Source organism: Drosophila navojoa, chromosome 5 (genome assembly GCF_054131105.1).
Source record: "Drosophila navojoa isolate 15081-1374.11 chromosome 5, UAZ_NAV_1.0, whole genome shotgun sequence".
In the NCBI taxonomy this organism is placed as follows: domain Eukaryota; kingdom Metazoa; phylum Arthropoda; class Insecta; order Diptera; family Drosophilidae; genus Drosophila; species Drosophila navojoa.
The window spans coordinates 1,304,441-1,331,981 of NC_142893.1; the positions used below are offsets into that span (position 1 = coordinate 1,304,441).

A 27,541-nucleotide genomic window follows, 5' to 3' on the forward strand; every position below is an offset into this window, starting at 1 on the left:
ATGTTGGCTAAGTAACTCAACTGATAGGCCAACTTCATATTGTATTTCCGTCGCCTTCGAGTACTTCCGTTTCTTATATAAAATATTTTTTTTTTTTTTTCCATTTTTTCCATTTATTGCTACTCGTTGCCAGGCTAGAAAGCCAACGAGCTCCTGTACCCTAACAAAAGGAATGCAAACAAATTTTTGCACTTTTTTTGTGTGAGCTCGCGGCTCAAGAAAGCCAGCGAGGAGCCACAGTTGGGCATCTTGGCATATTTTCATAAATATATATAGTTAATGGCCGCGAGCTCTATTAGCGCATTTTGCTGGCATTTTTATGGTGTGCGTCAGGTCATTGCATGGGAATCCAGCGGAAATGTAAGACGATTTATGCTCGTTTATGAGGTGAATGGTTTGAATGAAAGTCGATATAGATTTTGATTGGAGATTAGAGAGAGAGAGAGAGAGAGAGAGAGAGAGAGAGAGAGAGAGAGAGAGAGAGAGAGAGAGATAGAGAGAGGAACGTGTACATGAAAGAGGTAGAGCTACACTGCACTAAGCTTAAGCGAAGGAATTATTTTATTTCTATATTCTTTCTTTTACTCTATATTATTTCTTATTGAAAATAAGAATATATATTTTCTATAAATACCATATATTCTATATATACCATCCATTTATGGTTTTATCAAAGAAAGCATTTCTTATTTTTCCAAATTAAAGCATAAATATTTTATACAAGCTTCAGTTCTCATCCTTCAAAGATAAATCAACAACCGACTCAGACTATGTTAATCGGAGTCTCCTAACTAGAAGATGTCCGACTCATTGAAACATTTACACATGCTAAAGGAAGATTCGCAATTTGTTGTATTTTGACACTCAGTTTACTCTGAAATTACTCAACAATTAAAACTTTATATGATAGCTCCAGCCTCTCATAATCTCATTGAAGTCCAACATAAATTCAACTATTTTAAGGTTAATGAGCTGGCATTATGCAGTCGTTGGCTCGCGTCCATTAACCAAATTATAATGATAATCGCTGGCTAATTGCTTTTTAGCCGATAGCCAGCAATTAAATGGTTTTGTTTTACTTTTTGAGCCCCGTTAACAATAATCAGTTAGCTGACAGTTGATGGTTGTTCGATTTATCTGCGGCATGTGCCGCACGGCTTCAGGCTATGCCAGAGCGAGCACAGATAATTGTAGTGCTACCACTCTGCAAATGAAACGAAGCGTTGCCAGCCCCATCGACTCACACACACACACACACACTCAGGGAGAGAGCGAGTTATAACTGAGCAAAGTGGCTTGCATAAAGTAAACAAATTACGCTGTTGACCTTCATTCGCTGTGCTGGCAAAAGTTTTTGCCTTTGAATATGCCTCAATTGAGGCAGCACAAAGGATAGAATATAGAATATAGAGCAGAGGCAACGACAGCAACTGCCTCTGCCTCTGCCGCTGCCGCTGCCTCTGCCTCTGCCGCTGCCTCTGCCACAGACTCACAGACAATTTCCTTAGCATATTTATAGGCATTATTTTTCAATGATTTCAGCCAGGGGACTTTCCCTCGTTAGCGGCCAAAGCTCCACTTGTTATTATTGTTTTGTTGCTGTTGTTCTTGTTGTGGAAGCAGATTTATGCTTTTCGAAAACTTTTTTAACAATATCTTGAATTTACGATTGTCAAAACATACATACACACACACACACACACACACACACACACACAATATATAGTCAGGAACTTGCTTAACTAACTGCCTGTACACTGAGAGAAGTGTTTTAGTCAGTATTGGGAAAATATCAAAATTGAAATGGATTTTAAAAGTTTCCAAAGGATCTTATATAAAAATAAGAGATCTGGAATATGAGAGTTTTCTAAGAAAACTTTTTTTATAATAACACATAAGATATCAAAAGTTTTCTCTTTTTATATTTAAATAAAATAAAATAATATTATTTTTATTGGTTTTCCTTATACTCTGATGGCCTTTTAGTGCCACATTTTCCAAGAAATATTAGATTTATTAATTATTTATTTTTATTTTATTTTTTTTCTGTAATATATATTTGTAGAAATATAAAAAAATATTTTATTAATTTTTTTATTTATCTGTTTTATTAAATATAAAAAATATATTATGTTTATCTTTTTTATTAATCTTTTTTATTAAATATTTATATCGAAATATAAACTGCATTATTTTTTCTTACAGACATATGTATATTAATATATTTATTTATTTTTTAATATTCTGCTATAAATTATAAATTATAAATTTACGAACAATTAAATTAAAGAAATATTTTAATTTATATATTTTTGAAATATTCTGTTATATATTTATGGACAATCAAATAAAATTAATTTTGTTTAAATATATATATAATTTTTTTTTTTATTTTTTTATTATTCATAGTTATTATAATTATAATTATTTGTATTATTATTGTCACATTAAAATATATATAAATAAAAATATATGTATATTATTTTCTCATGTAGCTCTTTATTTTTTGGATCTTTGTTGTTTTGATTTAGTAAACTCGCTTGAACATTTAATTAGTGTCGCCAGCAAGTCGAGCAAACTCGATAAATAGGCCGGCTATTACGTGGCAGCCAGTCTCAGTTGCCGCCGGCTCAGCTGCCTAGTTTGACCTTCACTCTGTGTGAGAGGCAAGCGAAATTGACTTGTTAAAAATGCTGTGCACTGCATTTCGATGAGGCTTGGATGGTTCTGCTGCTGCTGCTGCTGCTGCTGCTGCTGCTTGACTGCACACATACACATTTACATTTAGTTATTCATATCGTAGTGTAACTGTAAAAAGTCAACGAACTTATTAGGCGCTCACTGCCCTTTATGGTCGCAAGCATTTCGCATTTACATTTTCAAGATATTTATCAGCGCGTTTTATTGGATAAATTTAAATATTTATATGATTGGCAGCAGCGACACGCCGACGCTGACGCTGACGCCGACGCTGGCGGCCAACTGTCACCAGAGCAACACGTTTGACAAATTGACATACTGGCAAATTGATGTTAAAATGTTAAAAACTCATCAAATAAATACGCACACAAAGCCTATCTCATTTACACACACATACGTACGCACAACAAAACTTTATTTCCAGCCAAATAAACATCCGTGGCCAATTATCAGGCACTGACAAGTCTGCTCTTGACAATTGTGTTAATGAGCTCCAGCCAATGTCAACTTCAATTGCAAAAGTCATGCGACACCCGTTGCGCAGTTCAAAGCATTAAAAAAGAAATCATATATATCTAAATAAATAAATGTATATATATTAAGAGGTTGCCTGACTAAGACTTTGCCTTAGTCTACCCAACTACTTGGCGAACTCTGCCAGACTGAAAGTTAGCCTCGAGTCTATCCAAGTCGACAGCTAAAAATATTTTAACAAGCTAGATCTCGTATCTAGCAATATACAGTAGAAACACGATAGTTCTAAAAGGCAATTCAAATTATCGAGAATTATGGAGAACGAATTTCTTTTTCGATTTATCGCGATCTTCGATTTAACGGGGTACGAATTGTCGAGACTCGACTCTACTTGGAACTGAATATATTTTGAGGATTAAACAAAATGTTACCAATGAAATTGATTTCTGCTTACAAAAATTGGCTTAAGCAATGAACTCCCATCATCATTATCAGAAATCTAATTTTGAATTTAAACTGTTTGCCAAGAAACTCATTTATTACCCTCAATAATAAACACAGCTATACAAAAATTGTTTTAAATACAATTGGCAAATCTCCTTAGAAGCAGACAATGCCCAAATGTAAAATCTTCTTGCAGAGCTTGGAAGTTTCGGTGGTGGTGGGCTTTGTTGGGTGTGGCTTGCGGGTCGTATGCTCGTCGTGGTCATGGTCATGATGTGAGTGATCATGATGTGGACGGCTATGATGTGGATAGCCATGATGCGGATAACCATGCGGCGGATAACCGTGGTGTGGATAGCCATGATGGGGATAGCCGTAAGGAGGAAATGGGCCAGGGAAGCCAGGACGACCAAAGCCTGGGTATGGGAATGGTATGAATGGTGGTGGTGGCGGTGGTGGATTGGATGGTATAGGTGCTGGCGTTGAGTTCGGGTCACTCGGATCCGTTGGAGTTGTGGGTTGTGGTGCGGGCAGCACTGGCACAGGATATCCCCAATAATAATAGGGATAATACGGATATCCGAGATACGTGTAAGGGGGAGCCTGCCGTCCCTCGGCAGCTGGTGATGCATCAATTAGGTTGAATCCCTCGAGCTCAGTGCTCGGATCACGAGAAAAATCATCCTGCTCCTCAACGCTATCCTCTTCCAGTTGCAAGTTCAGCGAGTCAGCGCCATCCTTGGCCAAAGCCAAGCCGCAGTAAAGTGACAGCAGCAGGCACAAATGAAATTTCAAGCTCATTTTAGGAGCGTTTGATTCAAACTGATTAATTGTCAAAATCTTCTAACGTATTTATAGTCGGATTGCAAAAGGTATTCCAAATTTATGGCGTATAGCTAAATGTTCATATCAAAGAGGACATCTGTAAAATTCGCTAATGGAAGACAACATCTAAAAGCAAAGGGCAAATAAATCTCGAATGCGATTCGCAGTGACAAACGAATGTAAATCAGTTGAGCTATTAAAATCAGTCAAGAACAGATCAAACGCTCACTTCTTATCAATCATGGGCGAGGCAGCGAAACAGCGAAACAGCGAAATATAAGAGCCAGCATCAGAGATAACGGCATTTTGCTTTTGTTCTGACAAGATTACAAAAACTCTAAAAACCCAAAACGAAGGGAGATGAAAAAGAATGAATGGGTATATGAGATATATCTATATGTATATGTTTTATACATGAGCAGCTATCATCATGTAGATGTGACAAATGCTTATAGAAGTTCAGTAAGGTCTGGGATGGTTTCCATTGCAGTCTAAAAACAAATCGAGTTGTTGCTGTTTTCATTTATTTAATATTCCATCTATATTGTTCAGCTATAAATCCAATTACAAATCAAGTTTAGTTTATTCTTTTAAGTAGGTGCAAATTTTGCCAATGGGGAATACATCCTTGCAAATCTTTCGTCTGTCAGAATCTGGGCGTTTAGTAGGTTTGTATGTGGGACGTTTTGTAGGCTTTGGTGTTGTTGTTGTTGTTGTTGGTGGCGGTGGTGGTGGTGGTGGTGGTGGTGGTGGTGGTGGTGGGAAGGGAGGGAAGCGAGGGAAGTTAGGGAAAGGACCTGTACCTGGACCACTACCGGGACGATTATTTTGATGCTGATGTCCAAAGACAAAGCCTGGGAAACCGTAGTATGGATACGGTGGATAAGGATATGGTGGAGGAGGGAATCCAAAGTATGGATATGAATAAGGATATGAATATGGATAACGGCCTGGAGAAGCCGCAGCCGCAACCGCAGAGCCGCTGGACCCTGTATCCGCACGTACGCTCACACCACTGTATTCCGCATAGTTTCCGGCGTCTCCATCGTATTCAAAAGATCCCTGTCGCTTAGTGCCAACAGTCTCCGTCTCGTCATCATCCTCCTCGGCGCTGTTCGCATCACTAAAATAGTCAGCGGCCACGTAAACCTCCTGATCGTCGATGCCGTCGGCCTCTACCTTATAGACGGCCGATTGGGAATCCTCCTTGGCCACAGCCAAGCTGCAGCCGAGTGCCAGCAGCAGGCACACAGTAAACTTTAGGCTCATATTCGAGCTGTCAATGGGGACTGATAGAGATCGCTCTGAGCAAATTAGTTTATATACACTTTTTGCTTGATTAATATGCGCAAAAATGGTCCACTGACGACTATGCTGAATGATATTTTCATTCTGAACACAATGGCAAGACGCCCAATTTTTATGAAAATCATTTGGTATTCGCTTAGAACGTAACTGAATCAGATCGCGGTTATGGCTTTGTTCGTGTTTATTATTGTTTAACATTTGCATATTTCAAATAAATCAGATACAAAAAGCTCATATGACGACATTGTGGATAGTTAAAAGTGGGCCTTTGAATAGAAGAAATTTGCGTAGAAGGGAGAACATTTCTTTTATATGGATATCTTAATTATGTGGCAAGCAATTTCTATTGTAAATCATTTTACTACATCATATATTTGGTATATAAACTCGCATCAGCTTTTCCATCTGAGATCTTGTTTTGCATAATTTAAAGACTGTTTTTTATATTTGGTCGCTTTCTTTTTTATTTATCATTACCATAAATGGATATGCCTGATGTACAGGCAAGGCCTAAGGTCGGAATTTTCGTACAAATTCTCACAATATCAGGTCTTCTTCTTGGAGGTCGGTAAACCGGAGGTCGATACACTGGAGGTTGGTACACTGGAGGTGGGTACACTGGAGGTGGGTACGCTGGAGGTGGGTACACTGGAGGTCGATACACTGGAGGTGGATAAGCCGGAGGTGGATAAGTTGGACGTGGATAGGCTGGAGGTGGATAAATTGGATGTGGATAAGCTGGAGGTGGGCCAGGATGCGGTCGATGTGGAGGATGTGGTCGATGTGGAGGATGTGGTCGATGTGGAGGATGTGGTCCTGGACGAATAGGCCATATTGGAGTCGGTCTCGTTCGGCACGGATAAAAGTAGGTATGATCCAGAACGGTAGTATTGCAATAATACGGATAAGCGAATTGGGCCAAATCAACATCAGTACGGTCAGCAAGAACCTCGTCTTGACTCAGATCGTCATATTCCTCATCAGATGTGTAATCGTCATTGTAGTCCTCCTCAATGGGCAGAGCTAGAGCCGCAAAGCCAGAACACAAAAACAAAGTTAGCCCCAAGTAGAAGGCCGCTTTGGAGTTCATTTCGTAAGCGTTTCTTTCTAAATGGCTGGCTTTGTCTTTCGCAAATATGTTTTTATAGACAAAAGATATGTATATTAATTATGGTCAATGATTGACCCCTAATGCATTCAGCATGCGGACACACTTAACCCAATTTCACCAACTAAGTGGAGTGGCCCAGAATGAAATACGTTTCACATTTGACACGGCCACTAAAAAAAAGAGAGCCGCGTCCATAATCAAACGATCTATTCTAATTCAAATTAGTTGAGCTCATATCGTCAGCTTTGGGAGCACAGAGGGGCAACAAAGTCCCAAATTTATGGTAATCAATGTATATCGGATTAAATTTGTCTTTGAATAAATTAAAAATATATTTATTTTTATATGCAACTTGGAATCGGAATGCCATTAATTATTAGTTTGCAACTTTTTTTATGACCATTTAAACTTTATAATTTGCTAATTTGAATTAAGAGTACCTCGATTAAGGGGATCCCTACAACGACAATTAAGTCTTGTACCAGAGATAAGAGATCTGAAAGTTTGTGCCAAAATTAAACACGTCTTCAAATGCCCTCAGCTATAAATGAAAAACTCGATTGTTGAGATGTCTTTAAAGTAGACATGAATGAACATGTTAGTTTGAGATAGTTGTAATTAATTAGTACTCATTAGTTGAATCACTGCCCCTTACTCATTAGCATATTTCGAGTAAATAAGGTCAAAGCCTTGCAAAATGAGTGAAATTTTCATGGGAATGTGCACAAATCTTCAACACGTGTTATTCTTAGATAGCTCTAGTTCATCGGTACTCATTAGTTGAATCAATATTATGTACTCATTAGCATTTTTGGCCTAAATAAGGTCAAAGCCTAACGAAACGAGTGAAACTTTAGAGTGAATGTGCAAAAATCTTCTACACGTGTTCCCCAACGCGCCAGGCATTTGACATTAAACAATTTAACCTACCTAATTAGTTAAATGATTCAAACTTTCATTCACACTTTAATGACGCAAACAGTCAGAGCTAATTTAAATTCCAAATAAAGAATTCAAATATTATTGGTCGACATATCAACTTTGACATGAGGGAAAGATATTAAATTGAGTTTGGAATATATGCACATATTCTAGGGAACATATATTACTAGAAAAATTGATCTCGCGCGGCTAAAAGTCGACGGATGGTAACTATTTATGCGTCGCACCGATTAGCATATCTAATCGGGAAAACATTAATGAACTACGAATTCGTGTGCCGACACGCCTCAGCAAAATCAACTCTATATAAATACGCTCTGCCACGCTTAGAGGATCAGTTCAAACAATAAAAGCAAATCAATAGGCCACACAAATGAATATGTTCAAATTTAGTTGCGCATTGCTTGTGCTCTGTGCACTGGCGCAAACGCAAGCGGTCAAGTATCGGGCACAAGCTCGAGCCGGTGCAGCACTACCCATATCTGCCGACGACGTGGACGAGGAGCCTGAGCAAGAGGGACGTGTCTTTTCGATTATACGCGATTCGGATCGGGATAGACATCATGATAACAGGCCCATTATAATACAGCAACCACATCAGCCGTCGTATCCACACTATCCATCTTATCCAGTTATCCACCCGCCGCATCCACAGCCATATCCACAGCCCTATCCACAGCCCTATCCACAGCCATATCCACAGCCGATCCCGTATCCAGTGCCATCGCCCCACCATCACCATCATTCGGAGAAACCAACGATTATTAAGCCCATCATAAAGCCAATTTATCGTCCACGACCTGGCTGGGGCTATGGCGGCTATGGCGGCTATGGTGGCTTTGGCGGCTATGGTGGTTTTGGTGGTTTGGGTGCTTTAGGTGGCTTAGGTGGTTATCGTCTACCATTCATCAACATAACCTACGCACCCGTTATGGCTGCAGCCAAAACTGGCACCGGCACTGGCACTGGCACCAGCCCCGGCACTGGCACTGGCACCAGCCCCGGCACTGGCACTGGCACCGGCCCCGGCGACAAAAGACGCAGTTCTGCCAATCTCAACGATTTGAATGGCTTAGCCGAGCTGTTGGGTCAGGCCCTGAGTCAATCACAACAATTTACAGGCCAGAATTCATATCAACCTGATCAGCGATTCTATCAACAGCGAGCGAATCCACAACAATTCTATGCCCAATCCACAGACGATCAACTCTTTGCATCAAACGTGATGCTGCAGCCGGAGCAGGAGTTTAATGACCTCGACACAGTTCAGGCGCCGAGGAGAACTCAATATATAGTGCGCCGCACTCAGAAATCAAAGAAGAAGAACAAGAAGCGATCGCAGCAGCTGTTGTACCTGGCCGTCGCACCTGAAGTCGACTCGAATGCCCAATCCGAACTAATGGAGGAAGCTGCCTAATTTCAAACAAGCCAACAAATTATGAAGTCACAGTCAATAAGAATATTTTAAAATAAAATTCTATATAAAATTGAACACGTATTTTTGTATGATTTTATTTTCTTGAGGGGCTTTGAGTTTTTTAAGTATAAGAAAAGCAAGTGGGATTATGAAAGCACAAACTATACCACAAAAAAAAAAAAAAAACAGAAGGCCTACAAATAGTTTCAGCTTTTGGAGTAGTCTAAATGTTTTAAAATTACACGAGTTATTCTTTAAAAAAAATAATAATAATAAAAATAAAATGAATTGTTATTAAATGTTTTAACTTTAACAACTTGAATTTCAATTGGTTTTAGTTTTATTTTTGTTTATTAATCATTAAATAATTTTTTTTTACGTTTATAATTTAAGCAAATTTAATTGTGCTACTATTGAACAATTGATAAATGTAGATATATAATTATTTTATTTAATTTTTATAAGTAGTGCCATAAAAATAAAAAAGGCATAAAATGTAGTAGAAATAATTTTAATTTTAATATTAATAATTAATTAATCATTTAATTTTAATATTTAGTATTTTTTTTTATTTTATTTTTATAAATATTTTTTTTAAATTGTTTTTTAATTAATTGTAATTAAAATTTTTTTTTTTTGTGTTTTTTTTTTTTTTTTTTTTTTTTTTTGTTTTTGAAAATGCAAATTTCAAACGAGATTCATTATTTTTATTTTCAAAAATCTGCAAATAGCTCTCGAAAGTTAAGGACTTTTGCCAAGCAATTATGCAAATGGCATCGAGTTAATATTATTTTCTGGCGAAAACTTAAATCAGAAAACTAAAATCTAATTAGTTAAATGTCAATTATTTATTCAAATAGAAACTCAATTTAAATATGAGGTGAAAATATTGGGTCAAAATGGAGTCGAATCGCATGTTATAAAAGGCAGGCCGATCTTTGGGTCCCGGGTCAGTCAGTCAAGAGCAAGACGCCTAACAAGATGTCAGTGTGCCCGCAGCTCCAGCTGTTGTTGCTGTTGTTGGTGCTGGTTGCTGCAGCAGACAGCAAATCGATCGCTGCACAACAGGAGCTGCGACAAGCGCATCCGAATCCGAATCGCGTTGTGCTCGAATTGCCAACGATTAATTTCACCCGAATCTATAATGAGCGGCCGTTGATGCAGATCAGTCGCCTCTACAATCGACTTTTCAATTCCACCAAAGAGAAGCCAGAGGCAAACAATGTGCATAAGGAAGACGAAGAAGAAGCAGCAGCAGCAGCAGCAGCAGCGCGAAGACAACAGTCGCGTTGGCCATATCCATGGAATGACATCTATGATCCAGTTAGCGGCCGACAGCTCAACGTACAAATTCCGAATCAGGCAAATGGCCAGCAATTCTATGGTAGCCTAGGCGGCTTCAACTATGGAGCAGGAGCCGTGGCTGGACTTGGCTTTGGAACTGGCACTGGTCAGGGCTATGGCTTCACGTTTCCGGGCTATCCACAGATCTTTGGCTCAGGCGATTATAACAAGGTACCTACCGTGCAGGTGTTCGAGCAGTCCGGCTTTGGCATCGGCTCCCCCTCCAATTATTACAATCTAATTGCGACGAATAATGATCAGCTGAACGACGTCCTGGCGCCCTATCAACAGTGGGTGCTACAGCAGCAGCTGCTCAGTCCACAGCCTGCATTGCCCTACGACGGTGGGCTGGACTATGGCGAGGAGCTGGAGGATGTCGAGGTGGACAACGACTTTGGGTACGATAAAGACGACGACGAAGACGAAGACGAATACGATTTGGATGAATATGACGACTATGGCGATGGGCAAGACGAGGACGAGGATGAACTGTGGCGCCAGGCCGATGCCGACTCAAAAGTTAAACGCAAGAAAAATCAAAACAAAATCAAAAGCAAATCAAAGTCCGGCAAGAAGAAGCGCAAGCAACAGCGAGTGACTAAGTGAATTATTTATTAATTAATTAGGGTGTTAATTAAATGGACTGAAAGACATTGTCATAAAAAAAATATATATATATATATATATATATACATATATATTTTTTGTTTGCTATTCTCTGTTTGTTTTGGTGAAATTTCTCAGCTTTGGTGAATTTCACTGTTTAGCATTTGGCAATTCAATTTGAGAGTTTACTAAATATGCAAACGCTTCGATAGCCGCGTTTCAGTTGGCCAGCGAGCTCGCAGCGCTATGAAGCGACAAGCAGCTCGAGATTTGATTGCCCTGATCTGTGTATTGGCGGCAGAGATTCAAAGCCAGCCTCTGCCGGTGTACATCAGGGAGAAGAGCGATGCCCGCACGACTCTGCCCTGGCTCTTGCTGCTCAGCTATCGGCCGCAAGTCGCTGTTCCCGTTCCCGTTCCCATCCGCCGGCCGCTAGATGAGTCAACGATAACGAGGCAGCCGACAGTACAAAGCGATCAGCCGGCCGATGCCAACGCCCAAATACGGGAGCAGTTTCTGCAAGGCCTACTACAGGGTCTGCAGTCCACGGAGGGCGGAGTCACCGTGCCGCCCGCTGTGCTCGCCGATGTGCTGCAACAGGTGCAGAAGACGACGACGACGACGACGACGACGACGACTGGAGCACCTAAAACGATGCTAGAAGAGGAAGCTAAAGAGCCCAACAGCAATGACAATGACCCCGATTACGATTATATAGACTTTAAGAACGGTTCACGCATCAAATACGAACTGGATAATGATCAGCAGTTAAATAATTCGCAGTATGCCAATAAAAGACCAGTTCGAGCTGGTCATTAGCTTAAGCTGATTAACTAAGCCCAAAATTGTTGCTATTCTATTTAAGTTGGAGAAAGAAAGATAATAAATTCAGACATTCACACACACCCAAGCTAAATAGCTTTACATATTCTATATAAGCACTCGAGCTGCTTTTCGAACTATTCAGTTCTAGACGTGGTGCTGTTTGGACGACGTGAAAGAATCTGATGAAATAAAAGTTTGGTCATCAAATCAAAATATGTTAATTGATCGCGCGTGGCTATTGCTCCTACTGGCTAGCCCCATATTGGCACAATATCCAGGGTATTACCCAAATCAATGGCCGTCGGCACCGGATCAAAATGGCTATAATCCATATAGTCCATACTATCAAGGCACCTATGACAGAAACACCTGGGAGTACTACAACTACCTTTACGATTTGGCGCTTCAACAATATTTATTGTATCTTCAAGGTGTGATTGTTAACCAAGCTACAACTACAACCACTGCGAGACCGCCAATCTCAACGACCCCAACACCTACAACATCGACTCCTACAACGTCGACAGCTATTCCCACTTCCACTGGAACACCTACAACGTCGACAGCTATTCCCACTTCCACTGGAACACCCACAACATCGACAGCTATTCCCACTTCCACTGGAACACCTACAACGTCGACAGCTATTCCCACTTCCACTGGAACACCCACAACATCGACAGCTATTCCCACTTCCACTGGAACACCCACAACATCGACAGCTATTCCCACTTCCACTGGAACACCCACAACATCGACAGCTATTCCCACTTCCACTGGAGCATCCACAACGTCGACTGCTGTTCCCACTAGAGCCCCTGGAACTGGTACAACAGTACCCGCTATTCCCCCTACTACGCCTGGAACTAGTACAACCGTAAACGCTATTCCCGATAGTACGCCTGGAACTGGTACAACCGTAAACGCTATTCCCGATAGTACGCCTGGAACTGGTACAACCGTAAACGCTATTCCGCCTACTCCGCCTGGAACTGGTACAACCGTAAACGCTATTCCCGATAGTACGCCTGGAACTGGTACAACCGTAAACGCTATTCCCACTCGTCGCTATCATCCGATAAACTATGGCCATGGGTATTACCCTAATTATGATAATCAATATGATGCTGCAGCTGCTTTTGGTAATGGTGATGATGATGTCGCACATTCATCACATATCTTTGAGCCCGACAGACAATTCGTACACCTCACTGATAAAAACGGCGAGCCCCTGATATTGATAGCGCCCAACCGGAAGCCAATAAGACGTCGTCCCGGTTACACCTACTACAAATCACAGCCGCAGGCAAATCAGTTTATCCCAAGCTTGACTCCAGTTAATTAAACTAGAAAGTTATTCGCATATTTCTGATTGACGAAATGAGATAATAAAGATAACAATTGTAATTAATTGAACGACATTAGAGTAAGACTCTATAAAATCATTTGCTGGGTGCAAACGTCAACTCAGTCTCAAGTAGAACTTGAAGCTAAACAGTTAGCCCAGGGACAACAACAAGAATGTTGATCAACTCCGTTTTCCTGCTAGCGCTAACTGCTGGCTCCACTTGGGCTACAGCCTTAAGGACTGTGGATTATACCATCCACATGCCTGTTTGGGATGTCAGCGGTAGCTACGCGCGTCTGGTTAAAGTTCTGAAGGCTCCATCGCGTCGATGGTCGATACATCAAAAGTATTTCCAAGTACCCAATGATGATCACAGTGATGACTATTACGATGAATCGGACACATGGAGCAACAAAATGACAGCATTTTCGAAGCCAATGCATTTGTTCAACTATCGTAATCGCAAAACTACAACAACAACAACTGTACCGCCCATAACAAAGCCAACACCGACAGTAGCATCCACTGAAGACGCCACGATGAATCCGATGCTGAAGGAATTAAAGTATACTCTCTCAACTTATCTATTCCATCCAGCCTCATTGCAATCGAAGAAGAAGCACAAGAAGCAACGCCCACACCCAAAGGAAACATCGACTGAATATAAACTTAGCCTCGCATCGCATTCAGCGACTCTCCTGTGCGACTTCAGTCGACGTCAGTGCCGCCTGCCCGATGATGTGCAATTGGTGAAGCTCCAACAGCCTCTGGTATACGCAACACCCGGCAACAAGATGCAGTCTCAGCGATATTTGGCTAATACGCAGCTCTCTCCTCGTCACGTTACGTCGATGTTTTATTGAGTTCGGTTACGCAATGCAGCTCATTAAACTAGAAAGTTATTCAAGCAATCTATAAATAACTGCAACAACAGCAATGATAACAATTATAATAATAATAAAGCGTTTATTTATTGTCCTAATCTCTTAGCTGTGACTCTTTGATAGACGTATTGTTATCGCATCGAGCACCTGTATAAATTCACTTCAACGATCGCCTTAGAGGCTCAGTTTTGCTCCATGGCAGTTCGTGCGAAGATATAAATGTTTGGCCATACCCTGTGCTTAGTGTTGCTAGCGGCTAGCTCAGCTGTCGGTACATCGCTTCGACGCGGTGAATCTAGTGCGCCCGCTTTGGATCTAAGGGATGCCTATATGCAGCTAAGGGATGCCTTTAGAGGAGCCTCAATAAAAATACATCTATACGATGACAATAATGACGTTGAAGAGCAAGATCGTGACGATTATTACTATCCAGTCAGCTGGAATTATTCGGCTAAGCCTATTGGATCACCCTACCCAATCCCTTACCCCTATCCAACAGCAGAGACACCAACAGAGCCACCAACTATGCCCACAAAGCAAACTTTTCTTCGTCGCATATTCAACAGACCAAAACAAGCATCGACAAAAACACCCAGAAGACGTCTGATCTCCCATCTCTTTCTACCCAATAATATATTTAGCGTTACTGAAGCGTAATGCGATTTCATTAGTCTAGTTATTTATTGCATTTATCTAAATGTTTGTATAAATCTTATCAATATAATTGCAGAATTTTGAATTTCTATGTAATTTTTGTTTGGGTGTGTTTTCTGTATAAATTCCATTCGTATTTCTCTTGGGTCTGTGAAGTGCAGCCATACTGGCTGAAAGTTCCTATGGCTTCTTTGGTTCACTCCCTAATGGATATATTTACATAAATGACGCCCGCCTGTTCCACAAAGCCGCCTCAGCAGCTGCCCCTCCTTCGTAGTATTTCTTGGCTATAAGATGTGCCAATGAATTAATCTTGCGGAAAATCCAAAGAACTCTCCCCACTTTTCAGACGGTGGTAACCTTAAACGCTTTCGCATGCGCACAGCGGTGGTCGCTGGCTTCATCAAGTGATAATTGTTTCCCATTGTCTTTAGAGTATTGTTCAAGTTTTCTTGATGCCCCAGGCTACCATCAGTCATTCACGTGCGCAAGTTGTCATATTCTGGCATAAGCTTCGTTTATATAAGGAACACTCTACACGGAGTAGCGCTTAGTTAAACTCTGTCAATAAAACTAAAACGATTCGGCGATGTTCATAGGTCGCGTGTGTCTTTGGTTCATGCTGGCAATGCCTGCATGGAGTCAAGCGAAGGAGGATGTTGGCCAGATGAGATTGAATATGCCCGGCTGGGATATGAACGAGCTGTATTCGCGTATAACAAGCGTGTTTAGCAATTCGCACAAACGGCAAAAAGTGCGCAGACCAGAGGCGGTGGATCCAGTTGCCATTGATGATTACTATAATAATTACTGGCAAAACTACTATTTGCAAAATCCGCCATATATTCAGTACGTGCCCCTGCCACGGCCGCCGCCAAGACCAAGGCCCTCACGCCGACCCCGACCCTCACGTCGACCTCGACCCACAACTACAAGAAGACCTGTGACTGCTCCAACCACTACAGCAACAACCTCAACCACCCGCGCCACAACAACAACAGGAACAACTGCAAGAACAACCACCGAACCACCCACAGACGCAACAACAACGCCGCGTACTTCTCCAAGGCCGTCCGCTGTACGCTTCAATAAGTTTTTTATGTCCATTGACAACTCCGATGATCTCCAGCCGGAGCAACAGTTGTCCGTGAAGACGCGGCCACAGTCGATGTCTTCTCTGTGCCATTACCATCCCGAGCTCTGCGATGAGCCTGAAAACGCGCACTTTATGGAATTAACAGATGAAAATGGTCATTCCTTCATACTGATATCTCCACCTACAACAACGCGAAAACCTTTTAGACTCGCCATGAAACCGACACGCCGACACTACAGTCAAAGCATATTTGATACGGACGACAATAGTATCTATAAGATGGCATCACACTATCAGGGCAGAAATGCAAACTCCCGTTTGGTGCCAAGACGTTCGCATAAAAGAGTATATAAAAAGCAATAAAGTTGAATACGGAAAGAGATGTAAATTATTTATGGATATATTGTAGTTAGATGGGATAAAAAACATTCATTGAATATAAACCACATAGTTCAGATCGTAATTAACAAGGCAAAACGTAAGCTGAATAAAAGTTTTGATAAATTTCTGATCAGTTCCGAGAAGTCTGTAGCAAATGAACTAAAAAGTTCTACTATATCTTATATTATACTTTATATATATATATTTAGATATGACCATAAATTTTCTTTCTGTCTTTTTACCAAGATGAGCTCATATTTATGGTAAAAGGACTATGATATATGAGCATCTATTCATAAGGTGTTTTGTTCGAGAAACTTTCATATTTCTGTATACAGCATAAACAAGTTTTTGGGCCATCAACGCTCATTTGCTGCCCAGTTGCCAGTCGTTAGCGAGCTGCAAGAGCAGCAGGTACTTAGAGCTTAAGCAATGCGGGCAACACGAATTATGCCATTATTTCCGCTGCTGCTGCCGCTGCTGCTGCTGCTGGTCGTGCGCAGCAGAGCCGAGACGCCGGACGCCGCACACCTCCAGCAAATACCTCAATTAAGCCACGAGCAGTTGGCCCTAATCGCAGGCAATGCAACAGCGCGCTGTCAGCTCGTGCCGCAGCTTTGCGATTGGCAGCTGCACCTGTACGAGGGGCATGCCTTCCAGGTGAGCTTACCGGAGAACGGACCCCAGCCAGATGAGCAGCAGCCCGGTGAGGCGCCCACGCAGCAACTGCTCTTCACAGTGCCCAGTGCTGAGCATGAGCAAATGCTGTTAATCTATGCGCAGGTGGAGCGGCAAGCGAAGCCCAGCTTAAAACCCAAAAACAAATCAAAGTCAAAGTCAGGGAAAAGAAAGCGTCGTCTTATGTCAACAAACTGAAAGACAGGTTCGAAAAATACCGTAAAGCACAATAAATCAAAACATGGAATAAGCAAAGACAAAACAAAATAAATAAAATCAAATAAACAAACCAATAAAAAAGTCTGAAGAGCTTAAGATTCATTATAGTTTATTTTGTTGTTTTTGTTTTTTATTTTATTATTTTTTTTATCTACCGCACCATTCAGTAGCAAATGCCTGGCGGCTGGTCCGATCACACGATAAATAATATCTATTTAGCTCATTAATGCCTAATTCACACCAAGTCGCGGAAGCCGTTCGACCGCTTTCAACTTTAACCTGTGACCACGCGACCTCTGGCTTAAAATACCAACAACAGCAACAACAACAACAACACTATCGCGTTTCTCAATCCTATGCCGCATTTAATTAGGTGTGAACCCTAAGCTCTTCTTTTCTATTTGTTCAATTAAATATTAATAAATTTTAGACCCACGAAGCGGCAATGTGAATGAAGAAGTCAAGAAGTCAGCTTAAGACCTTTGACAGCGCCAAAATTTACCTAAAAGGTCGTCCAAAAGTAACAAGAAAAACATCAACAATGTCTGATTCATTATCAAAGAGATTTGCATACGCAAAACTCTTGCCATAGAAATAGCTGAGAAAGCGCAAGTGAAACTCGTGAAAAAAGAAAATGTGAAAGACATTCATCAAATAATTAACAGCTCATTCAAAGCAAACAAATAAAATATTCATAATTTTGACATACTTTTGGGGCTTCTAGGAATAAGGGTATGTTTGGGGTAGGACTGAATGTTGGACTAAGACTCAAGACGACGTCTTGTTCTAGTTTGAGTTTCCAGAGTTTTGTTCTATATTTAAAAGACGAACTCATGAGACGATTGCCAACGAAATGTTTATATGTATATCATAATAAAGACAATATCAATAAATATATATACATATATGTATATTTCTATAAATTTCAACTAGATTTACACTCAGAAAATTGAATCTCAAATCATTAATTTTTCGTTTCATTAAAGCTCCTAAAGAGGTTTCTAACGAAGCAACCTCTACATATAATTTTTGTCACATTTCACATTACAAATCTTAAGATAAATAAAGTCTAAATTATTTCAGGGATACTTAAGTCTATATACTCATGATAATTCGACATTATATTTATATATTTAATTTTTTCCTCAATGCCAATTAAAGCCTACACCAAACATTTCATTACAGCTCCTCTCCCGAGTTCCTCTCCCACCACCGTTCCCACATTGTAATCTCAACTATTTAAGACTTGTTCTTGTACATTCAATCGTAAAAACGTATACAAGTGCGTATACAAACTGGTTAGATTGAACGGGCTTCACAACTTTTTAGCGTTCATTGTTGTAGTTTTACGATTATATTTTATTTTTTATTGCCCAGTGCGAAAAAAGAAGAAGAAGAAACATTCTGAAGAAGCATAAACTTACATGCTTGCGTTTGCTGGTAATCAACCCAAAGAGCTTGAAAAGCGGAAATTCAATTCAACGCTGGCCAAGCCAAACCCAACTTAGGAGCTAAAACCCCAAATACCCCATATCCACTCTCACTAAATTCACAATCTCCTATTCTAGCGCTCCAATCGCTGCTTCTGTCCGCATCCGTTGGGCTCTTTCGTCGTTGGCGTCGTCATCGTCAGCGATGCTATCATAGATCGTATTCAAAAATTTTCTAATTTCCGCATATGGTAGTATCTGCCACCAATTTGTCGTAGTTTCGATTTCCTGCTCATCAGTGGGTCGTCGCTTGCCCTTGCCTTTGGCTGCCTTTTGCCCCATTTTTCCGTTGTGCCCCTTTTGCCCCTTTGGCATTGGTTGGCGCTTGTCCTGTGAGCTGATTTCCGTTGTCGCCTTGACATCTGCTGTCTGTCCAACAGACGTCATCAGCTTTCGAGTCGGAGCTGGAGCCGGAGCTGGCACTGGAGTTGGAGTGGGTCCTGCTTTCGGCTTTGTATCAATTTCATTTGGTTTGTGTGTCTTTGTTTTCTGTGTTTTCGCTTGCGTTCGCTTACGCTTCGACTTCACTCGCAGAGGCTTATCTACTGCTGCTGCGACTGCTGGTACTTCAGCTCCAGCAGCACCAGCTTCTGGCTTGGACTCGAGCTTTGGCTCGCCCGACATATTCATGCCAGCTGCTGGGCCATCATTGTCATATTGGCTGTCATCTTTCTTGGCTGCATCCACAGCAGCAACGTGTGCGTCAGCAACATTTTGATCAGGCTTCGGATTCGGCTGCAACTGTAGTGCGACTGGCTCCAATTTCTCATCTTCTTTGTCCATTAGCTGCTCTAGCTTTGCTGCTGTCTGATGTTCTTTCATCTGTGTCTGCTTCTCAATTTGTTGCTGCTCCACTCTGTGCTGTTTCTTGAGTTGATCTAGCTTTAGCATCTGCTCTTGTGGCTCAACTTCCTTCTGCTGCTCCAGGTTATATTTATCTAGTTGCTGTGGATGCTCTATCTGCTGCTCTGCCTTGGTCACATTTCCAGCTGGATCTTCTCTCATCTGCTCTTGCATCACCTGACTCTGCTCCAGCTGTGTTTGTTCCCTTTCCACTGTTCCGCTGAGCTTCTGTTGCAGTTCTTCTTTCTTCTTAAGTTTTTCTTGTTCCTCTCTCATTAGTTCCCCCTGCTGTTTCTTCAAGTTGGACTGCTCTACCTCTGTCAACGGTCTGTCTATTTGCTGCAGCTCACTCTGTTCCATCTTCAGTTTCTCTTGCAGTTCCACTTGCTGCTGTCCCTCTTCATTTGCCTGCCCGTCTATCTGACCCAACTCCTGCTCGCTGTTCACCTGCTGCTGCTGCGTGTGCTCTTCCATCTGCCCCCGCTTAATGCCCAAGTGCTTCTGTAAGCCCTCGACCTCCACATGGTTCACATTTACAATAGTCTTCGACTGTTGTCCTGACTTTAGCTGCTCCCCCCTCTCTGCAGTTGTTGATGCCATTTCGATTGTTGTCGCATCATTTGTTCGCTTTTTGCTGTCGTCTGGCAGCTTCGCCAGTTTGTCCAACTCCTGAGCTGTTTCCATTTTGGCTAGCTGAGCTTTCATTGGGCTAATTGCTCGAGTGTTCGTCAAAACTTCGTTCGAATTGTCCGGCTTTGGCCGTGAGGTTGCCACCTCGTCTGCCCAGCGCTCAGGTAATGCCAATTTCAGATTCAATGGACTCTGCTGCTCCGGTTTCTCCAACTCTGGTGACTTCTCAACCGACTCCTTCTGCTTGTCACCTCCCAGTGTATTTATAATCACAATTTTCTTCTTGCCCTTGTCCTGGACATGAAATTCGTGTGAATATAATTTCAAATTCATTTGCATCTGCGCCAATTCACTATTGAGAGCAGCTAATGAGGCTGGATCCATGCTGCCCGTAGATTCTCGACTCGAATCGAGGTTTCTGTATTCAGTTCTGGGCACTTCGCTCACTCGACTGCTCAGCGCGATCTGCTCCAGCAGCCGACCCACGGGTAGAGCCTGGCCAGACCTGGGCAAGTGCTTCACCAGGTTCACCACGGGCTTGTTGTAAGCATAGGCATCCACGTTGAAGGTTCCATGAGCGGGAGCACGTTTCCAATGTTTTCGTTTTACCTGGCTAAAATGCGTCGCAGCTATATTAGAGATTATTAACTTATTAATTCTGAGAGAACTTTCACTGGAATATCTTGTTTTGCCTTACATGTTGCCAGGCTGACGATGATCGCCAAAGTTAACGTTAATGTTATGGGTAGCAACATAATTTCGGGCCTTCCCGTCTGTCTGTCAGCGAACTAAACCGATTTTTCGGCATTCACGCACATTTTATCGCCTTTCAATTTGGGTCAATCGAGGCGTGGGGCCTAATTTGCATGCCAAATGTTCTCAGAATGTGAAAACATTGTCAAAATAGACACACAACAGCAGCAACGAAAAAACTGGTTCCGCAAATGGTCAAAAGCAACGGCAATTCTGCTAGCTGTTTTTTGTTATTTGAATAGGCGTCACACTGAGAGGAATTGCGAGTGACTAAATGCCTACATTGAATGATATGTGATGAAAGATCTTTAACTAAATCAATAATCTACAAAACAAAAGTTAAACTGGTGTATACACTGAGAAAAAATTGGAATACAAAGTTCTTTTATATTTTATATATGTATGTACTCAATAAAAAACTCATTAATTTTCAGAACATTTTTTTTACTATTTACTCCACGATTTCTCTCAGTGCACTTCTGTTAACTCTGATGTTGATCATAAAAGACGATTGTTATGGTCACAATAAATGGCGGACACGCTGCTGACCTGTCGCAGGGCCTTGACCAATTTGCCTTTTATGCGTAGCTTAAAATCTTAATAAAGAGCCAAGAGGCAAGCGTCAAACGACGTCCGACGAGCGAAAGGTGAAAGTTCAGATTAACATATCAAAGCTGAAAGAGATGCGTGTGTATGTATGTATGTATGTAGATATAATGCGCTGGCAAAAGGAAAGTAAGTGGCAAGCGATTCGAGAAGATAAATTGAATTTATTGTGTGACAGGAATACCCCTACTGCAGTTGCAATTCAATTTCGATGGCATTTTGGGAATTTATATTTCTCTATGAGAACATGTCAAAAGCAGTTGAAACAAAATAAAGAAAACCCCAAAAATAAACTCGAAAAAAAGAAACTGTGACGAGAGCAACGCAAAACGAAAAGAAAACGAAAAGCAAAGCAAACGGAGTGACAGTCTGCACTTAGAGCACTTAAGATAACTGTATCTTGAGACAAGTGCAGGGTCCCAGGTCCAGGAGCTGATGATGATGTCCACAGTGGAATGAAGATTTATGAAAACTGTTGACAGTTAGCTCTGTGAACCGTAAACAGTGGGCCGCAGCGCAACCAAACGAAATTTACATGCGGACAATGGTGCAGACAGCAAGAATGGCGAATGCCAATGAATGCAACGACATAATGCAAAACGAAAGGAGCAAGAACATAACTCTAAATATTCGCACAATAAATACCCTAGCAATGGTGTTCATGAACAACAGCCTTTATTATCTTTGTAGACTCGCACATTAAATAATCTTGCGATAAATTGTTACATATAAAAATTGTTGCCATATAGCGTTGGCTGTGATCATTATTCTGGTTATTCTCGTTAAACATATCACATATAATCATACATATATAATTCTGTTATTATACCCAACATAAATAAACAGTATCATTTTATATATAGCTGTAATAAATATTTATATTTAATCTATAAACTCTTAAAATTCAATTTCAATATACCCGCTTTATGCATTTGCATTGCGCGCGTGGTATGAAAACTACGATAGAAAGAAAAGAGGCAGTAAATGACAGACAGATAGACAGCATAACGGACGAGCACAAAGGCGCTTGCTCGCCTATGCAAGAGTGAGCGAGACGAAGATAGAGTGAGGCTGAATGCAAAAATGCCAAGTTGCAAAAGGAGCGCAAACAAAAGGCATAAATGAAACACTTAAATATGCTTGATTTTTTTCTTTTTTCGTTGCTACAATGATTTGCTGACAGTGTTTGGCTATTCAATTACATAAATGTATAACGAATAGATCTAAATAGGACTTACCCCCACATTTGAACACTCTTAATTAATTAATTTTATACAAACATTTCACTTCACTTCACAAACGCGCAATTACTAAACGCTAAAAAGACAATTGTGAGGAGAATGCGTTAGGTACCGATGGCTGGCTAATTGATATCGTATTAAATTGCACGCCAACATATTGCTTGACACGAAAATGCAGTCTGCAGTATATGCATGATAAATAAATTAGTCAATAAGGAATCATATTTTACTTTATGTATATATGTATATTAATTTAGCTATATATTGCATGCCAACACGTGCAAAATAGAAATATAAAATTGTTGCATATCCAATCGGCAAAAACACTGGCTGATCCTCGCTGGCTGCTGAAGCTCACGCACGTATCGATATTATTGGCTCAGCAATCGATAGCTGTATCGCGTTGAGTAGTTTATCTTCTGCAGTGACCGCGTAAAGTTGTGAAATTTTCTTATTGTGCAAAGTTTTCCTATATTTTGTTTTCTTTTTTTTTTTTCAAGTGAATTGTGTTGTGTTATCTGTGTAGTGTTGGCAAAGTTAAAAGTGTATTTAAGGTAAGTAACTTTTGTGGCATTGTTGGCATAAAACTTTTGCCGCTTAAGCACTGGAAAGTGACGGCAATCAGTGGCGTTGTTCTTGTTGTTGCCTGCAAATTCTTCCAGGCAACTGGAAGACAGCGCGAGCGAGCGCCGTTCCCAGTCGCCTATGCAAATACCGTAAGAGGCAAGGGTGCAAAAGTTAAATGGATAAAGAACGGGGAAAGCGCATGAGACAATTAAGCGCAGTGTCTTCATTAAGCAACAACAGCAAAGAGTAACGGCTGAAAGTGTGGGTGTGGTGAACAACTGATTGACTCGAAGACACCCTATAGGCAGACTTGGCGAATGGCATTGAATATTCAATATTAACTTATTTTTGCATAGTATATGCAATTTTTGAAGAATTTAAAGTATTTATTAATATTATTAATGGACTTTAATGTTTAACTTAAAAATTGCTTAAATTTGTCTTAAAATTGTGCGTAAACAGGTCGACACACATATATAAGTCAACTCATCTGCCCTAGCATCAATATACCCCACTTGCGTTGCCAACTGGGTATATTGGCAATGGAATTGTAATTGAAAGTGGGCGTTGTTTGTTGGCTGTGTGGGCGTAGACATGCAGGAACATGCTCAATCCACTTGTGGCTTATACCATTATTTATTCGATTGCAAACTTTAAAGATCGACAGAGCTTCAAGGACTTGAATTTCCAGTTGCTTTTATATTGTTGCTGTTGCCGTTGCTCTTGCTGTTGTTGTTCTTGTTGTTGTTGAAGTGCAAATGCAAACAATTTACTTTGTCATTAGACGAACAATTTGAGCACCACTCACTCTATATATAGGCCACGCCCTCTCTGTCCATCCGTCCATCTGCCATCTGCCCATCTGCAGTTCTCAGTCTTTGTTATCCGTTTGTCAATTGCTCTGGTTCGCTCTGTTGCCTGCTCATTTGACTATTTCCAATGTCAGATTCGCTTTTTATTTTGCATTTTGCTATTTATTTATTTATTTCTGTTTGTGCTGCTCTGCTTGGGTTTTATTTTTCGGACATTCAGTTGTTGCATTTTATGAGAAGAGCAATAACAAAGTGAGCAGAAAACATGATGAAATGAGCAAGTTGTTGAAGATAGACTAGTGGATACCCTGTAAACATTTGAGAGCTGTTCAGTTTATAGAAATATATATGCAGTGCAATATAAAGAGAGAAAACGCCTTCAAATCAATTGAGACTGTGCTTCTAACCTAATTTATCTACAGATACATATCTGCAGTAAAATACCCTCTATATTGGCTACAGGGTATACCAAGCCGATAAAATCCATTCACAGTATTTTGCACATTTTCGTTTAATTTGAATTTCTCTATGCAAATGCCAAGCCAAAGAAAAAAAAATCGAATGCAATTTTTTTGTTGCTCTCGTTTTTAGCAAATTTTCGGTTCTGTGCCAAATTGTTATTGCAATTTTCTTTGTGTCTCTTGTGCACTTTTTGCAGTTCCCCACCCCATCCTTATATGCAGCTCTGCAGCTCTCGCGGTTCATTGCGTCTGTCCTTTATATGATATTCGCATTTTAGTGAATACCCCCCACCCGCTCTCGCTCCATAAACTTCAAACATGCTTTTGATGAGTCGCTTGTAAAGCTTGCCACAACCTGCTGCAAATTGTTAAAATATTTGGTATGGCGACAAAATGGAATTGCATCAAAATTTCATTGAAAAGTAGGTAATATACATACATAAGGAAGGTGAAGGAAAAGACAACGAAGAAGAGAGAGGGACTAAATAAATGAGTTTAAATGAGTGTGGTAGTAGATTTTACAGTAAAAAAACACGAGGAGAGCTTGTTTACCTAATAAGCTGCAATTACTTAATACAGCGAGAATATTATTGTTGTAGTAATTATTTATTATAATTTAAAATAATTTCATTAGATAAGTTTATCCACTATTCGCTTAATCCTTTATTCGATCTCTTCAACTCGTACAAATTGGTATTAATTTTCGCTTAATGCTTTTCAATTTCAGTTTTGGAAAATATTGCCGTTATTGTTGGGCAACAACAAAATGGAAGCAAACGGCTGCATGGCTTAATGGATGAGAGCGCTAATCAAATTGGCCTGGCTAATTGTTATGCAAAAACCGAAATCAGGCTCCACGAATAACAATCGATGGCCATAAAGCTGGCCTGCGGCTGCAGGATAAACGATGCTTTGATTTAGTGCAAGGACAACAACAACGAGGATAACAATAGCAGCATAATAAAATAAAACAAAGCCTAATGCCAGCCCAGCAGGAGGAGGAGGCAGGAGGAGCAAAGCGGAGCAACTGGAGGAGCTCAACTTTATGAGCAACATAAAAATCCGTTTCTTTGTCACGCTCACAGTTCATCCTCGATTCCGAAGCGGACGCGGCCGGAATGTCAAATGACAAACTTCTCAATATATATACACATAGATATATATATATATGTATACGTATATATATTTAGCCAACCGAGGCCGCACAGTGCGTATACGTAATGTATTGAGACGGCTTCTGCGCAATTTATGCACGCCACAAATTTCATAGTTGTATGCGTTAGGACTAAGCCAACTTGTTGCCGCGCTTTCAGTTTTTGGCTTTCGCACCTAATGCCACATCAATATGCAAAGCCAGCCAATTTCGATGGTACGGGTAGTTGCAGACCCTCAGCTAAGCTGCTTTAAAACTTAAAGTTCATTTAACTTTTGCAATCATCCATTTGAGGCGGGAGCCAGACAAGCCCACTCAAGGCCGCTTGCTCGAGCTATTTATGATTTATTAACAAACAAACTTAGAGGGGGGAAGGGACACTTTGCTTCACTAAGCAAAACTTATTAGTGCGTACGACTTATAGATCGAACTGTGTGTGCGTGCGTGTGTGTGTGTGTGTGAAAAGTGTGAATCAATAAGCTGTAAATAGCCAAAGTTTTGAAATAAGCTTAGTCTGATAACAGCTTCTCAAGACAAATATGGAAAACTGTGTAAAGTGGAAAAAGATTTTTGTTTATTTTTTTTAATCAGATTGTGGAATTATGGCAGAGCAGCCCCAATATGAGCGCAACTTGACCTAGATTTGCTTGTTTCATATTGAAAATTGTGTAAACGTTAAGTGTGTCTAAGAAATTCTGGTTTTAAGTATCGTCTGGGTCGTGCATACATGAGTTGACCTACGGAAAATTTGTATATAAAGTCAATCAACAAATCAGCAGTCATTCAGGATATTTGGTAAGTCAGATAAAATTTTACTTTTCATAGTAGCTTATTATATTTATATTTCTTATTATGTTAATGTTACTTCTATTTATAAATATATACAGATTTTTTGATTAGATTAGATTTCCTTCATTATTATATATACAAATCCAAGTCCTAACCAATCAATATTATTAATGATAACCAAATCAAATTAGTTTCACAGCTTTTTCCATATTCCTCAAATTTCCCTATTAATCATTGTACAACCAAATTATATATATATAGAAATTTATATAAAAAGTCCAAAAGCCTGTGTGTCAACTGTGATTCCAATAAGAATCCAATTACACATGTTACGCATTATAATTCATCAAAAAGAAAAGTTCTATCTGGGACGCCTAATAAGCAGCTATACCAAATATATGTGTGTATATGTATGTGACCATTGTGAACAAAGAAAACTGAATATTTCGCCTAGGTCAAGGCTGTGACACGCGCCAACACACACACACACATACACACATCTTTAGACACAGCTGGCAATTATCTAGGCAAGTGGGCGTATAATGAGCGCAAGTCAAAGTCATCCGTCTGGTCTGCCTTTTAATATACCCTGGAATCCATTAGGATTGGCATAGGGTGCACTGATGTAGAGGTAGTTAAAAGCGTGGCCGTATGCTTGTAAGATATACATATATGCTTGATCAGGAACAGAAATTCGATTGTATGAAGAAGTATAAAAATATCGATAAGCAATTCAATATATGTGAAGGTGATTAATATTGAAAGTAAGGGTATTGTAACTAACTTTTGACTATATTTATGGCTTGATTAAAAAGAAATCATATTGGTTTCTAATCATTGATAACTTTTATCGAATAGTCATCTTATCGATAACAATCAAAATTAATGTTCTGTTATTTTGGGCACATATCTTTCCTCTAATCAGTCGAACTTCCTAAAT

General features: G+C 40.3%; 5 protein-coding genes across 5 annotated transcripts; 3 read left to right on the top strand and 2 right to left on the bottom strand.

Moving 5' to 3' along the window:
- Positions 1-3,677: 3,677 nt before the first annotated feature.
- Positions 3,678-5,744, bottom strand: LOC108652652 (uncharacterized). Its single transcript, XM_018102842.2, has 2 exons — positions 5,032-5,744; positions 3,678-4,458 (listed from the first exon to the last, which is right to left on the bottom strand). The coding sequence occupies exons 1-2, from the start codon at positions 5,710-5,712 to the stop codon at positions 3,775-3,777; spliced, it is 1,365 nt and encodes a 454-aa protein (XP_017958331.2). The 5' UTR covers positions 5,713-5,744; the 3' UTR covers positions 3,678-3,774.
- A 5,563-nt stretch (positions 5,745-11,307) lies between these two features.
- Positions 11,308-13,420, top strand: LOC149090941 (uncharacterized). The gene has a single exon (XM_089262116.1). It carries the CDS (start codon positions 11,418-11,420, stop codon positions 11,988-11,990), a length of 573 nt encoding a protein of 190 aa, XP_089118242.1. The 5' UTR covers positions 11,308-11,417; the 3' UTR covers positions 11,991-13,420.
- Positions 12,211-13,420, top strand: LOC149090942 (uncharacterized). The gene is made up of 2 exons (XM_089262115.1): positions 12,211-12,493; positions 12,548-13,420. The coding sequence occupies exons 1-2, from the start codon at positions 12,211-12,213 to the stop codon at positions 13,339-13,341; spliced, it is 1,077 nt and encodes a 358-aa protein (XP_089118241.1). The 3' UTR covers positions 13,342-13,420.
- A 3,339-nt stretch (positions 13,421-16,759) lies between these two features.
- Positions 16,760-17,363, top strand: LOC108652654 (uncharacterized). Its single transcript, XM_018102844.3, has one exon. It carries the CDS (start codon positions 16,792-16,794, stop codon positions 17,233-17,235), a length of 444 nt encoding a protein of 147 aa, XP_017958333.2. The 5' UTR covers positions 16,760-16,791; the 3' UTR covers positions 17,236-17,363.
- An 884-nt stretch (positions 17,364-18,247) lies between these two features.
- On the bottom strand, positions 18,248-21,215 carry LOC108652655 (uncharacterized). The gene is made up of 2 exons (XM_089262318.1): positions 20,917-21,215; positions 18,248-20,848 (listed from the first exon to the last, which is right to left on the bottom strand). The coding sequence occupies exons 1-2, from the start codon at positions 20,972-20,974 to the stop codon at positions 18,816-18,818; spliced, it is 2,091 nt and encodes a 696-aa protein (XP_089118444.1). The 5' UTR covers positions 20,975-21,215; the 3' UTR covers positions 18,248-18,815.
- Between the last annotated feature and the right edge of the window lie 6,326 nt (positions 21,216-27,541).

Excerpts from the sequence above, each read along its gene's own strand:
- LOC108652652 (XM_018102842.2), bottom strand. The coding sequence starts at position 5,712 with ATGAGCCTAAAGTTTACTGTGTGCCTGCTGCTGGCACTCGGCTGCAGC. Across the intron at positions 4,459-5,031 it reads AAATTTGCACCTACTTAAAA|ATTTTGACAATTAATCAGTT; the intron begins GAATAAACTAAA and ends ATACGTTAGAAG.
- LOC149090941 (XM_089262116.1), top strand. The coding sequence starts at position 11,418 with ATGAAGCGACAAGCAGCTCGAGATTTGATTGCCCTGATCTGTGTATTG.
- LOC149090942 (XM_089262115.1), top strand. The coding sequence starts at position 12,211 with ATGTTAATTGATCGCGCGTGGCTATTGCTCCTACTGGCTAGCCCCATA. Across the intron at positions 12,494-12,547 it reads AATCTCAACGACCCCAACAC|CTACAACGTCGACAGCTATT; the intron begins CTACAACATCGA and ends CCACTGGAACAC.
- LOC108652654 (XM_018102844.3), top strand. The coding sequence starts at position 16,792 with ATGCGGGCAACACGAATTATGCCATTATTTCCGCTGCTGCTGCCGCTG.
- LOC108652655 (XM_089262318.1), bottom strand. The coding sequence starts at position 20,974 with ATGTTGCTACCCATAACATTAACGTTAACTTTGGCGATCATCGTCAGC. Across the intron at positions 20,849-20,916 it reads CATCGTCAGCCTGGCAACAT|CTGCGACGCATTTTAGCCAG; the intron begins GTAAGGCAAAAC and ends TCTCTAATATAG.